A 16,290-nucleotide genomic window follows, 5' to 3' on the forward strand; every position below is an offset into this window, starting at 1 on the left:
TTCACAGTGTGCTGTCGCCATTTTTTTTTCGTCTGCTGTATATTTGCAGTCACAGGTGTTCTTGCACCTGTATACACGTTTTGTATCATTTTGTTGGAATGTGCTGTTCAAACTTTTGTTGTGTTTGGCTATGTTCACACGGAGTATTTTGGGGGAGGAATATCTGCCTCAAAGTTCCAAACGGAATTTTGAGGCAGATATTCCTCCCCCAAAATACTCCGTGTGAACAGCAATTATCGCGCCGTTTTTCGCCCGCGGCCATTGAGCGCCGCGGGCATAAAACAGCGAGATATACGCTTTCTCCTGCCTCCCATTGAAGTCAATGGGAGGTCGGAGGCGGAAGCGCCCGAAGATAGGGCATGTCGCTTCTTTTTCCCGCGAGGCAGTTTTACTGCTCGCGGGAAAAAGACGCCGACGCCTCCCATTGAAATCAATGGGAGGCGTTCTCGGGCCGTTTCTGCCGAGTTTTGCGACGCGGTTTCCGCGTCAAAAAACTCGGCAAAAGACCCCGTGTGAACATAGCCTTAATGTGATTCATATATGTGGGGTTAGTGACTGTCTATATTGTTGTTCATGCACTCCTCCCATTCTGCCCTGGGTGATTTTAATTCGTTTAATGCTGGTTCCTACCATCGCCAGATATATATGTAGGCTTAGTCCCAGTTCTGGGTGTATGTGCAGAGTAGGTCCCCACCTTACAGGGGTCGCTTTGTCGTGGCAGGCGGGCAAACACTTTTTGATCAAAATGTTCACTAACAACCTCCCTATTATAAGTAGATTTAGCAGTAATGCATATTTATTGATATTTAGCGATTTAGGTTACATTAGTGTTCGATTAGTCGAAATTTTTTTTGTCTGCTAGATATACGATAGATCGATATAAGATAGATAGATAGATGGAGAGATTTCACTTTTTTTGCTACAGACTATCTCCCCCAGTGTTTGCGCCTTTCATAAAAGTGACATATGGAAAACACTGAGCAGAAGGAAAGGGACATAAAGTGGTGATTATAAGGGCAGGGACTACATGTCACTGATGAAGAACACTACAGCCAGCCTCTCCCCAGCCTGAAGTGACTGATAACAGGGAACAATAGATTGCTTTTGACTGCAGAGCAGATAGAGAGAAGATAAACTGCATGTGTAGTGTCCTGTATTACCTTCAGGTTACGTATTATATATCAGTAGTATTAGTGGTAGTATTGATGTAGTATTAGTGTGTTGTGTGCTCAGTGGAGGCAGTATTTCCAGGACTGAGAGGAGGAGGAGGAGGAGGATAACTGTGGCAGCAGCAGCAGGAGGAGGAGGGGGAGGAAGGAGAGACACAGGGAGAAAGTCTTCCTTGCACTCTGTCGCCATCTGACCCCACAACCCTCCACCAACTTCCAGGACTCACATCTCATCTGACTGAGTATCCACAGCTGAGGGGCAGCATGGATGTCAAGGAAGGGGACATAATAGAGAAGGGCACCTCAGCCAGTGGGGTGGTGGTACAAGTGAGAGAGAAGAAAGGACCCCTCAGAGCTGCAATCCCCTATATGCCTTTCCCTGTTGCTGTCATCTGCCTTTTCCTCAATACTTTTGTACCAGGGCTGGGTAAGTGTCTTATCTCCTATATTATGGTGGGTAATGGGGGGTAATAACCAGCAGCGGGCAAGGCAAGATAGGAGCATTGCATATGCTGTACTAATCTTTCACTTTTCCACCTGTTATGTGGAAACTTTGTTTCAATTTGAAATCCATCTTTATGCCATCACAATTAAAATTGTTACACAGATGTTACTGATACAATGTAACACACTGATATAAATGACACGCTGTAACACACTGATATAACTGATACACTGATATAACTGCTACAATGTAACACACTGATATTGATATATATATATATATATATATATATATATTACATTGTATCATTTATAACAGTGTGTTACATTGTATCAGTTATATCAGTGTGTTACAGCGTGTCATTTATATCAGTGTGTTACAGGGTATCAGATATATATATATATATATGTGTGTGTTACATTGTATCATTTATATCAATGTGTTACATTGCGTCAGGTACATTAGTGTGTTACATTGTATCATCTACATCAGTGTGTTACAGGGTATCATTTATATCAGTGTGTTACATTGTATCAGTTATATTAGTGTGTTACATTGTATCAGTTATATCTGGTACATTGTATCATTTATAACCGCTACACTGTAGCACACTTATATAAATGATACAATGTAACACACTAATATAACTGATACAATGTAACACACTGATATAAATGATACCCTGTAACACACTGATGTAGATGATACAATGTAACACACTAATGTACCTGACGCAATGTAACACATTGATATAAATGATACAATGTAACACACACACACACACACACACACATATATATATATATCTGATACACTGTAGCACACTTATATAAATGATACAATGTAACACACTGATATAAATGATACACTGTAACACACTTATGTAGATGATACAATGTAACACATTAATATAAATCATAATGTAACACATTACTATAACTGAAACAATGTAACACACTGATATCACTGATACAATATAACACACTGGCACTCTGATATCACTGATACAATATAACACACTGGCACTCTGATATCACTGATACAATATAACACACTGGCACTCTGATATCACTGATACAATGTAACACACTGATACTCTGATATCACAGATACAATATAACACACTGGCACTCTGATATCACTGATACAATATAACACACTGGCACTCTGATATCACTGATATAATGTAACACACTGATACTCTGATATCACTGATACAATATAACATACTGGCACTCTGATATCACTGATACAATATAACACACTGGCACTCTGATATCACTGATATAATGTAACACACTGATACTCTGATATCACTGATATAATGTAACACACTGATACTCTGATATCACTGATACAATATAACATACTGGCACTCTGATATCACTGATACAATATAACACACTGGCACTCTGATATCACTGATACAATATAACACACTGGCACTCTGATATCACTGATATAATGTAACACACTGGCACTCTGATATCACTGATATAATGTAACACACTGATACTCTGATATCACTGATACAATGTAACACACTGATACTCTGATATCACTGATACAATATAACACACTGGCACTCTGATATCACTGATACAATATAACACACTGATACTCTGATATCACTGATATAATGTAACACACTGGTACTCTGATATCACTGATACAATGTAACACACTGGTACACTGATATCACTGATACAATATAACACACTGGCACTCTGATATCACTGATATAATATAACACACTGGCACTCTGATATCACTGATACAATATAACACACTGGCACTCTGATATCACTGATACAATGTAACACACTGGCACTCTGATATCACTGATATAATATAACACACTGGCACTCTGATATCACTGATATAATGTAACACACTGATACTCTGATATCACTGATACAATATAACACACTGGCACTCTGATATCACTGATACAATGTAACACACTGATACTCTGATATCACTGATACAATGTAACACACTGGCACTCTGATATCACTGATATAATATAACACACTGGCACTCTGATATCACTGATACAATATAACACACTGGCACTCTGATATCACTGATACAATATAACACACTGGCACTCTGATATCACTGATATAATGTAACACACTGGCACTCTGATATCACTGATACAATGTAACACACTGGCACTCTGATATCACTGATATAATGTAACACACTGGCACTCTGATATCACTGATACAATATAACACACTGGTACTCTGATATCACTTGAGTTCATACATAAGATTTTCTGAGCGTGCAGAAGATGAAGGGTTAAATGGTTTCACGCATTGTAAAATACATGAATAATAACATGCTTTACTTATATATCGCCTACATATTCCACAGTGTTTTACAATCAGGGGAAGCTTTGACAAGCACAAGTATTGAGTGAAGCGTTTACTAATGAGCTTACAATCTAAGGCCTCATTTACACGAACGTAATATACGCGCGTGCAACGCGCGTGCTTTGCATGCTTGTCGTACGCACCTATATTAGTCAATGGGGCAGTTTAGACGATGCGTGAATTGCGCTCAGCGCGTGTGCGCAGAAAAAAACTCACGACATGTTCTATAATCGTGCGTTTTTCGCGCACTCACGCACCCATTGAAGTCAATGGGTGCGTGAAAACCACGCATGCCGCACGGAAGCACTTCCGTGCGAACTGCGTGATTCGCGCAAGAGCTGTCAAACTCCTGAATGTAAACAGAAAAGCACCACGTGCTTTTCTGTTTACAAACATCCAAACGGAGTGTCAAATTCGAGATGAGCGCACCGAACTTCACCGGGTTCGGCCAAACTCGTTTTGACCGAAACCGGTAAAAAATGTTCGGGTACGCGACGTCAGGAGACAGTCACTGTCCACGGTGCTGAAAGCGTTAAACTGGTTCAGCACCATGGACAGTGACTTCCGCTCCGAAAATCCATGAACCTGTAAAAAAAAAAAGACGTTCTGACTTACCGATAACTCCGGTCCGACCTCCCGGGATGACAGTTAAGTCCAAGTGACAGCTGCAGCCAATCACAGGCCAAGCACAGGCTGCAGCCAATCACAGGCTGCAGCGGTCTCATGGACTGCGGCGTCATCCTGGGAGGTGGGGCCGGATGACAAGAGAGGGACGCGTCACCAAGGCAACGGCCGGGAGCCCGGACTGGGGGAAGCAGGAAGTTCTTGGTAAGTATGAAAGTCTTTTTTTATTCACAGGTTGGTGTATATTGTGTTCGGCATTCACTGTCGAGGGTGCTGAAAGAGTTACTGCCGATCAGTTAGCTCTTTCAGTACCTTGGACAGTGACGGACGTCGACTAGCCTCATCTCTATGATGGCGGCTGCGCGAAAATCACGCAGCCGCGCATCATACACGGATGACACACGGAGCTGCCAAGTGCCTTTTGCGCGCGCAAAACGCAGCGTTTTTTGCGCGCGCAAAACGCACACGCTCGTGTAAATGAGGCCTAAAGGGACGGAGGAACTTTCCCTTTGATTAATCACCATGTCCTAAACATATTCAGCTCATTACTTCTGACAAGAGATCAGCGGCGCAGTGTTTACTTATTGATGCTGAATGTGTAATCAGCTGTGATTATCTATATGGATGAAGTCACTGTGCAGAGGGAAGGTGCCGTTGCAATGTGTAAGGCATTAATATATAAACAATGTAACCACTGCGCACAGCAGGATACAGTGACGCCTTCTGCTACATTGTGTCTATAAATGGTATTATTACTGGGACATGTGGATTTCATAGAATCTGGGCTGTACGAGCTGGATCCTTATATGACTTGGGGGGCAATCTCCATGGTGGAAACTGGGTCACTGCTCCTTTAAGATTCCTATGGCGAACACTATAGCTATTTATAAAGAAACAGATGCTGCAGAACTCCCTAGTAGTTACCATAGTTTAGTGGAGTTTATTGCTAGTCTCATTCCTAGTGAATAGGATATGAATCAACTTATTTAAAGAGATATTCCTATCTTAGACATTTATGGAACCCCCACCTATCAGGAGAATGGTGTTTGGCCAGATGAGACAGCCGCTGGCTCTCTTCATTCAAGTCTATGGGAGTTACAGAAACAGCCAAGCAAGCTCTTGGAGCCCCACCTATCACTCTCCCTGATAGAGCATATGGAAAGCGGTTGTCTTTATGAGACAAACCCTTTAGGACAGGGTTATACTTAACTCTGCATGGACAAACTTAAAAGGGTTTCCTAGAAACCCCCTCTACGTAGTTCAGGATAAAACATTGAGTTAAACAAAAAAAGATTTCCGTCACCACTAGGGGGAGCTCACTGCATACTGATTTATCATAGAGTTCAATGCGATAAATCCCTATGCAGTGAGCGCCCCCTGGTGACAGCTTATTGAAGAAGGAATTTTGTCATTTAACCGGATAGTAGTGTGAGATTTCTGCCACTATAAGTATTCTGGACCTATACAGATTAAATAAATGTAACACTGTCCTCACTTCAGTATCATTAACCTCTTCCCCACCCTAAACCATGTAAGAATAAACTATATATTTACACTACTATGTATATATATATATATATATATATATATATAACCATAAATCACCCTAGACCTTCACGGATATTAGATATTAACCCATAATCATCCTAGGCAACCATTGATAATGAATATCCGTATTAACCCCTTAATACCCTAGATCACCAGAGATTCTAGGTGTTAATCACTAAGTCAGTCTAGACCCCAGAAATATTACCACTATCCCCTAAACCACCCTATGTAAAAAATGTGTGATGTAGTACATAGAGAATGTTGGCAAAGCCAGTAGAAGGGGCATCACCCTCTCTGGCATGGGCACCAATGCACTTGGACACCCTTTTAAAAATCCTGCTCTGCTGTACCGGATAAACAAGGGTTGGTGGGGAAGGCTGAGACTTGTAGTTTGATGGATGTGATGTCAATTTTTATAGAGAAGTGCTGGAACTTGTAGTTCCCCAGTAATTGATGCGCCACAAATTGACTTTAGCTGCATTCCTAGCTGATCATATTGCATATTGTTGGGGAATTTCAAAACTGACAGAGCAGAAGGCAGGAGGGGAATCGGTGAATACACAATGACGTGTGTCATGTCAGGAGCTGTTTACTAGGTAGAAATTCTGTGTGGCAGCTCTTGTGCTGCCCTGTCTAGATTGCCATTTCACTTGTATGAATGTTAGAAAATTCGAAAGAGCAGTGAATGAGCAGGATATTGTCAATCTCTTAACCCCCTGTTGTGTTTAGGTTGAACAATCTCAGCAGATTTATTTTATAATAAGACTTTATAGTGGTCTACCACTAGGGGGAGCTTAGGAGCTCACTGCATACTGCTTTATTATTAAAGGGGTATACCGGTTAGAACAAGTTACCCCCAGGTTGCTCATGCGCACTGCCGCTCCATTCATTCTCTATGGGAGCGCGGGAGATAGCGGAGTACAACGTTCTGCTATTTCCAGCGCTCCCATAGAGAATGAATGGAGTAGCAGTGCGCATGAGCGAGCTGCAGCTCCATTCAACCGGGGGTACGTGACTCCTGTACTAGTGATCGGTGGGGCTCCCAGCTGTCGGACAGCCACCAATCAGTAACTTGTTCTCACCAGAATACAACTTTAAGTTCAATGTAGAACACAGTATGCAGTGAGCTCCCTCTAGTGGTGACTGCAGACATGCAACTTTATGTCTATGCACGAGATTTGGAGCTCTGTATCTGAAAAATGGAGCTCCAACCGCTATAAAGATATATTATAAAATTAATTTTGGATCTATTTATATTAAAAATACTAAATGGTGTTCAAGGGTGGACGCTCGTGTTTTGGGCTGTTTGCTATTAAGCTGTACATATTTATCTTAATGTATTATGTTGCCCCGAAAGTACAATTAGGACATTGGGCCCTCTAGCAAAAATGAAAATGGTTGTTAACATTGGTGCTGGTTCACTCCACCACACCGGTCATGTAGTCTATTAGGAACGTAGATGTGATCAGCATGAACTGGGGCCCCACTTCCATGGGGCCCATCGCCGTTCCAATGGCTACATCTATGATATGTATGTCCTAGTGTAAAATATGACTTTAATAGGCACAGATTTTACCCTAATAATTAAGAATAATTTCAATAATGATTGTGTCTATGGAGAAAAAACAGTACTTTTCTGTCCAATGGAGGATTATTCCCATGGGTTTATGTCACCTGCTGATCTTTTTTTCAAACTGGTGATTTAGTTACTTGTAATTTATAACTCTTCTGCCCTTACCGTAATGGAAATCAGCTGCTGAGCTTGTGCCAAACAAGCAGAGCTGCAGTGTAAAGCATGGAGAAGGGACAAAGCAGCAATCTCATCCTGTGATTGCAGACTACTTCAGACTCCAATAGACAATGCATCTGACCTGGAGTCACTGATCAGATCTATACCCTAATATAGCAGAGCTAAAAAAGCAGCCACTCTGAATAAATGGCAGGTATTACCCAAAGGCTATGACGTGAATCATTTTAAGCCCAAAAAAGACTTTTTTTTCCCTCCGTTACCGGACATTATAGCTTCAATTTGACAAAGTATGAACAATCAGACAAGAATTTGCTTTGTGATGTAATGCAAATATTTTTACTGTGATTTTAAGACGTTCGATGGAAAACTGCCCAGGGATAAACATTTGTGCTATTAACGAGGTTGAAGCCTAATTGAGGATTCTGTCAAGACTGCCGTTTTTCCTAATATGCCCCCCTCCCCACCTTCGGTCACACTTGCAGGGGTTGAAGAAGCTGAGATATGAGGTGCTGTTTGCAGGGTCCTCCGCTGTAGAGCTGATTTTGCGGTCCCTGTGCTGCCAGTGATATAAGGGGAACATTGTAGTCAGGAGTTTCTTTTCCCTGGAAAGTATTTACAGCAGCCCTGGCCTTATAAAAGTCAAAGAGCAAAAAAACAAACCCAATAAATATAAGTTCTTAAAGTGATAATTCATCATTGAACAGCACCGGATTCCATCTAATTAGGTCCAACATCTTGTGCTGATTAAATTCTTAATGTATCTCTATAGCGGTCAAAGCTTTTTTTTTCTGATACAGAGCTCCATATCCTCAGCATAGACTTTACATTGTACATTTCTGCTTCTTGCAGCCACCACTAGGGGAGCTTTCTGTATACAGCGTTATCATTGAATTTAATGTAACAAATAGTATGCAGTAAGCTCCTGAGCTCCCTCTAGTGGTGGCTGTGGGCTGACAGGATTTTGTCATGTAACACTGTCTATGCAGGGGATTTAGAGCTCTGATACTACTACTACTACTATATTGGTTAACAAAGAAGGCTGGACCCTAAAAATAACAATAAAAGATGGACATTCACTTCTTCTGTCAAGTGTTATAGTCATTCAGTTACATAAATCTGTTTCTCGGAAGGCTTTGTGACAGTGAATATGAGCAACATTATTGCTTCAAGGCAACTTTTCGGCCAGCTTTCCCAGACTACTGATCGGTAAATCTCCCATAAATGCAATAATATATTCGCCGCACCCATATCACTGGAATAGTCCGCCCTATGGAGGATTGGATTCGTCCATAGGGATACAAATGCTGTCCATATGGACCAGATGTCAGTGCCCCAGTGTACAAACATTGCCCCACCCCCACACCACACTGCAACCACAATATCATACAGTACCTCCAAATATTTGACCCCTAATCGGTCCAGGAACGCCCATAAAACCTGCCAAAAACACCAACGTTGGGACACATTTGCATTCTTCTGTCTTTTTGAGGTGCATTTCGCTGGACTATCCTGAGAAAAACGGGAGTTCTCATGGAATAAATTCATCTGTACAATAGACTACTACACACGATAGACCCCCATAGTTATAGGCACTACGGACCCCCTTTAATTATAGGCACTATGAACCCCCTTTAATTGTAGACAGTATGGACCCCCTAAAATTATAGAAACTATGGACCTCCTTTAATTATAGGCACTATGGACCCCCTTTAATTATAGACACTATGGACCCCCTTTAATTATAGACACTATGGACCCCCTTTAATTATAGACACTATGGACCTCCTTTAATTATAGGCACTATGGACACCGTTTGATTATAGACATCCTTTAATTATAGACAGTATGGACCCCCTTTAATTATAGACATCATGGACCCCCTTTAATTGTAGACACTATGGATCCCCTTTAATTGTAGACACTATGGACACCCTTTAATTATAGATACTATGGACCCCCATTAGTTATAGACACTATGGACCCCCATTAATTATAGATACTATGGACCTCCTTTAATTATAGACAGTATGGACCCCCTTTAATTATGGACACTATGGACCCCCTTTAATTAGCCCTGGTTACCCCATAAATATCTGCCTTAGCCGCGAGTGCTTAGGTGCCACATAAAATAAACTTTACTCGTGTCTTCTTTGTATAAGTCCTAATGTAAAGAGCAGCGAGCAGAAGCCCCGCACGTCTCCAGGCACATTAGAATCTCTCTGTTTACACTTTCAAGGCCGCTGTCAGCCGCTGTAAATCTCCATTCAGATTGTTTGCGACAAGGGAGCGCGGCCGTTCACTTCCAGCAAAGCCTGTGTGAAAATTGCAGCAGGCGGAAAGTGGGAACATAATCTGTTTGGACGGATTCGTAAATTTATTATTTATTTATTTTCTCTCTGCATGTTTCCTGCATGTATTCACAGAAAAAGCATTTTTTTTTTGTGTTAATGGGAAATCGGTAGATAGGCAGGGTAAATTTAGTATAATGCTGGTTCCTACCATCCCCAGATATATGTAGGGTTAGTCCCATTTCTGGGTGTATGTGCAGAGTAGGTTCCCACCTATAGAGGACGCCTTGTCGTGGCAGGTAGGCTCACACAATTTGATCAAAATGTGCACTAAGAACCTCCCTATTGTAAGTAGATTCAGCAGTAATGCATATTTATTTATATTTAGCGGCTTAGGTGACATTGGTGTTTGCATTGTGCTGTCGCCATTGTCTTGTGTGCGTAGCTAGGTTCGCCTGCACCTGGGGCAAAGATTCAGATTGGCACCCCCCCCCCCCACACCAACTTTTTTCCCGACATCTTCCCCCTCGCCATGTTTGCTTTCTCTACCAATCAATGAGGTGTATTTTTTTTTCCAAAATTTTTTTAATGTAACTCGAGCAGAAAAGCATTTCTACATTTTACAAGCGATATAGTTCTATAATGGAGTTACCATAACACTAAATTAAAAGAAAATATATTAAAGAGGCCACACACAGCCCCCTCTGTAGATAGCGCCACACGCAGCCCCCTGTAGAGAGCGCCACACACACACACCCCCTATGGTGAAGCTCACCTGAGTGCTGGATTTTCTTTGAAATAGATAGGTTCTGTGAAGGTTTGTTAGTTCCTAATTTTGTATAATATTAACCTGATATTTATTTTCTTTAGTGTTGGCTTCTTTTCAGTTCTATTCTGTTAGAGCACAGTTATAATCAGGGACTCCAGCTTAGCTGCATGCTCTATTGGAGTCTGAGGTAGTCTGAATTCCTTCTTCTGACTCATCACAGGCTCATGCTGCTGTTGTGTCTTCCCCCATGCTTTATACTGAAGCTCTGCTTGTTTAACCTGACTGCTGTGTATAAGCACAAGCTCAGCAGGAAGTCAGTACTTGGAGAGAACTGATTTCTATTACTACCAGAACAGAATGATTATAAACTACAAGCTTCCAAACCACCAGTCCATATAGAGGGGTCGAGGTCGATGGTGGTGGGCTGGACAGGGTAAGACATAGAGAGCAGGGCCCACATGCAAAAAACATATATGGGCTGTTTGCTTTTTGTTACTGTGAGTCATGAAACGCATTAACAGTAGCTGGCAGCTGTTTAAGGGGCGCCTGTCCAGCGGCACCGGTTACACATGATATGTCCGCCATTGTCGCTGGCACTGTGAAGTGATAGCTGTATGCTGGAGACTTGGGGATTTCTTGTCTCTAGATGTTACGTCTCCAGGGAGAGACTTATAGAAGGGACAACACAACAACAGATGTTGACCTGCTGTATGTCTATAAGGTGCAGGATGTAAACAAACAGCTGCGGCCCCAAAAAAGAGCTCTATGGCACCAAATTATTGCAGAATAGTTACCTGCTTGTTGGCCGCGCATTCATTTAGCTGGAGCATGTGGGAGGGTAGAGGAGGTAAATGTGTCTGATATGAGGCCAGATTGGCTTCTATAGGGGCATTGTGCATACGAATCGGGCACTGTGGCTGCTATGAGGGCATTAAAGGGGTTGTCCACGACCGGACAACTGATGCAGTGGTCGGAGCCATCTGCTTCCGGCTCCAACTACTGCAGGCCCTTCAAAACATCCGGTTACTGGAGGCAGCTGATCGGTGTGGGATCCAGGTGTCGGACCCCCACCAATCATATATTGATGACCTATCCTGTGGATAGGTCATCAGTTGTCTGGTCATGGACAACCCCTTTAAGACTGTGAATGGGGCACTGTGGCTGCGTTGGTGGAGCAAGTGGTTGTTATGGGGGCACTGTGATTTATATGGCGGCACTCTGACCTCTTTGGGGTCAGAGTGGCTGCTATAGCGGTCCTGATACTTCTATGGGAGCTCTGTAAATTCCATGGGGACAATGTGACTTCTATGGGCGAAGGGGTTTTGGTTTTTTTGGTGGCCCTTTGACTTCTTAGGGTGGCATTGTGACTTCTATGCTAGCACTGGGACTTTTTTTGGGGTCAACCTAGCTACTATGGGAGCAATGTTACTTCTACGGGAGCACTGTAAATTCTATAGGAGCACTGTAAATTCTTTAGGGCCAATATGGCTACTACGAGGGAACCGTTACTTCTATGGATACACTGAAATTTCTACGCTTCTAAGTAAGAGTACCTGGGTAATATGAAGTAAGAGTACCTGGGTAATATGAAGTAAGAGTACCTGGGTAATATGAAGTGAGAGTACCTGGGTAATATGAAGTGAGAGTACCTGGGTAATATGGTATGCAAATCCTTTTCATGCCTAATATAAAATCAGAGGCACATGTAGGACTTTAGCTTCCCTATTACAGAACTTTACAAATTGGTTCCTTATGTCTATATTTTAATACAATGGTGCCCAAAAACTATACACAATAGTCCATATGTGGTAGGGATTTATATATAAAGGTAAACCTATGATTGATCATATGCATTTAGGACCATTTTGATACATCCCATGATTTTATTTGGCTTGGCAGCAGCTGTCTGACACTAGTTGCTACAGTTCAGCTACCAAGCCCCAAATATGCCCAAATCCTTTTCCATGCCAGCAGAATTATACTTTGTCTTGACCGCAACTGTACCCACCATACTGACATCAGGCTAGGTCATAATGGACAAGATCTACGGAGTGAGGGGAACAGAATGACTTTTAGCTCTAATATGTGACTGGGGGATGGATGCTGAGTGTTGCGGTGTAATTAGCGCTGGAAGGGGAATCTCTGTCACTTGTGTCAGAGGATTGTGTATGATGCTTATTAGCCTTGTCACGTCTCAGGAGGAAAGTGTCACAACCTCTGGATTCTTTCCACGTAAATATTTGATGCCCTTGACTAAAGCCGATGTGATATTTTGAAGCCAGTAAATGCATCATCCATGAAGTCTTGAAGAATTAAAAAGTGTCTAGAAAAAGGGGCAGAGCTAATTATCAATTTGCGGTGCCACATATATATGTACACACCAGTCATGTGGTGGCATAAGGAAGAGAGAAAAAAGTAACGCCACATATATATATAATTAAAATATAATTTCATTAAATACCTATCACACCATAGTTTGACTGCTCTTACATGTGTGGTCTGACTACTGATTGTTATAGAGGTAGAACTATGTTTTGATCATGTGCCTCTATGGCCCTTTTGATGCATCTCATGATGTTGATTGGCTTGGCAGCAGCTGCCTGACACTAGTTGCAAAATTTCATGTTCCAAGTCCCATTTAATGTCAGTTTTCCCCCATATACCAACAAATTATATGTACAGTAATTATAAAATTTATTTTCTCATGAAGTCAAGTGTTACATTTATTAATAGGGGACATTTTAGGCCATAATTACAAAAACGCTTTAATTAATCGTATAGACACAACAAATTAGTTAATTGACTGTTAATTACATGACATCACACTCTCTGGCAGACACGGTATATTTGGAACGAATACTTGGACACCAAAGCTACAAATACAAAATAAATTACAAAAATGTGGAGCAAAATGAAAATGTTGCTGCTAAGTTCTGGTTAGGAACAATTTTAGTCTGGGTTCACACATTGCGTATTTGTTGAAAAATTCGGTTATGAATCGCCATCAAAATTCTGCAACATTATATGAAACTACTTGCCCTATGCAGATTTTCTACCAATTGCAATACCATGGATGAAAACCGTGGCTAAATCCACATCAAAAGCCCCGACCGAAATCACATATAACACGTGGATTTTTTTTGCTGATTTTTCATACAAATTTATTGATTAGTTACACATTGTATATTTTACCTGTTTGTGAATCTAGTCTTAGGATAAGTGAATTATATTATAAGCAATTATGTTATTATACAAACACTACCAAAAGCCGATGATTTCAGTAAGAATGACTGTATTTTATATGGCGTTAGGTGGGACCTTACTTTAGTGCCTTCCAAGATCTCCCTATCAGACCCTGTTCACACAGTGGATTTTGCCTCCCTCCCATTGACTTCATTCATTCTATTGGCCATAGATAGAGCAGGACGCTTCTTTTCCAGGCTAGCTGAAAAATAAGCTAGCGAAAAAAAGAAACGTCGGACTCCCATTGAAATAAATGGGAGGCGGAAATTTGCGGTGGATTTCGCAGCACATTTCCTCCGTGTGAACATACTCTTAAAGGGAACCTGTCACCAGCATTTCACCTATTGAACCAGCAATAGCTGGAGGAAGTGGGTGAAAAATCATTTTTCTGTAACCTACAATTATCTTCTAAGTCGGCTCTGTACCTTTAGGGTATGTTCACACGGCTTATTTTCGTCCGTTTTTCGAACCGAAAAACGGCCTAAAAATCGTGAGCAGAACGCTTCCAAACATCTGCCTATTGATTTCAATGGGGAAAACGGCGTTCTATTCCTACGGGACGTCTTTTTACACGGCCGTTTTGAAAAACGGCCGCGTTAAAAAACACCTGTGAAAAAGAAGTGCATCTCACTTCTTGAGCCGTTTTTCATTGACTCTTTAGAAAAACAGCTCCAAAAACAGCTGTAAAAAATACAGCGAAAAACGTGAGTTTCCTTAAAAAAAGGCTGAAAATCAGGAGCTGTTTTTCCCTTGAAAACAGCTCCGTCTTTTCAGACGTTTTTTATTAGGAGTGTGAACATAGCCTTGGTATTAAATTTTTTAGTGTTCCTGCACCGTATGCTAACAATCATAAAAGAGTCATATCTTTATTCCTCAATCCTTTCCGCGTTAATCGATGTCCTGTTCCGGTGGATGCGCACAATGGGACACCATAGCGGCGTATGCGCAGTAACTAGATTTGAGGTTGGACGAAGCAGGGACGGGTATCGGACCATACATGATGGGCGCATACGCACCATCTCAGACAAGATTTCGGCATTCAGGGGGGGCCAGTTTTCGGCGGTGGACGGGCATAAGTAGAGAAACGAATGAGACTGCCGGATTATTACCATAAAAGGCGCAAAATGTTTGCAGACCGTTATTTACGGTCGGAGGAGGAGTTTAGGAGCGGGGATAACGGCAATGAACTTTTGACAGCAGCGGCCAGTAAGGGGTGAGGAGAGTTCAATAGGTGAAATGCTGGTGACCGGTTCCCTTTAAGGTGGTTTTACGTGGTCAGGTTTTCTGTTCATTAAACAAGCGCCAATCGACATTACAGTACATCATGTTGAACGGCGCTTGTTTTCTCCATTTAAACGGAGCAACTATTGGAATGTATGGGGACGAACGATCGTTAATAATATTGTCCCCAGATATTTGCATCTTGTCGGCCATTTTTGGGCCGCATGAAAGCTCCGATCAACCGACAAACGAGCATTAGCTAGTTTGTTGGCTAATCACTATCCTGTTTACACAGGGCAATGATTGGGAATGAGCGATCGCAGAAATGCTCGCTCGCCTGATTATTGGCTGGTGTAAAAGGGCTTTTATACAGTGTTAGGCCTCATGCACACGACCGTAAAAACACCCGTTATTACGGGTCGTAATTACGACCCGTAATAACGGGCTCATAGACTTCTATTGGCCTCAGGTACCTACCCGTTTTCTTACGGGAAGGTGCCCGTGCCGTTGAAAAAGATAGAACATGTCGTATTTCAGGCCGTAATAACGGCACGGGCAGCCCATAGAAGTCTATGGAGCTCCCGTAGTGACGGGTGGCTACATGTGTGCACCCGTCATTACGGCAGCGTTGCTAGGCGACGTCAGTAAATAGTCACTGTCCCGGGTGCTGAAATAGTTAACTGATTGGCAGTAACTCTTTCAGCACCCTGGACAGTGAATTCCGATCAGAATATACATCAACCTGTAAAAAAAAACTTCCTGCTTCTTCCTCCAGTCCGGTCTCCCGGCCGTTGCCTCGGTGACGCGACCCTCTCGACATCCGGCTCGACATCCCTGGATGACATTTCAGCC

The 16,290-nt window shown here is 42.0% G+C and overlaps 1 protein-coding gene across 1 annotated transcript in view; it reads left to right on the forward strand.

Annotated features, from left to right (window-relative positions):
- Positions 1 to 1,142: 1,142 nt before the first annotated feature.
- Positions 1,143 to 16,290, forward strand: part of STUM (stum, mechanosensory transduction mediator homolog) — a 62,016-nt gene continuing 46,868 nt past the window's right edge. Inside the window, exon 1 of the mRNA XM_075863766.1 lies at positions 1,143 to 1,596. Within this exon, the coding sequence (XP_075719881.1) occupies positions 1,434 to 1,596 (163 nt within the window). The 5' untranslated portion in view covers positions 1,143 to 1,433. The remainder of the gene's footprint in view (positions 1,597 to 16,290) is intronic.

This window comes from Rhinoderma darwinii, chromosome 4 (genome assembly GCF_050947455.1).
Source record: "Rhinoderma darwinii isolate aRhiDar2 chromosome 4, aRhiDar2.hap1, whole genome shotgun sequence".
NCBI lineage: Eukaryota > Metazoa > Chordata > Amphibia > Anura > Rhinodermatidae > Rhinoderma > Rhinoderma darwinii.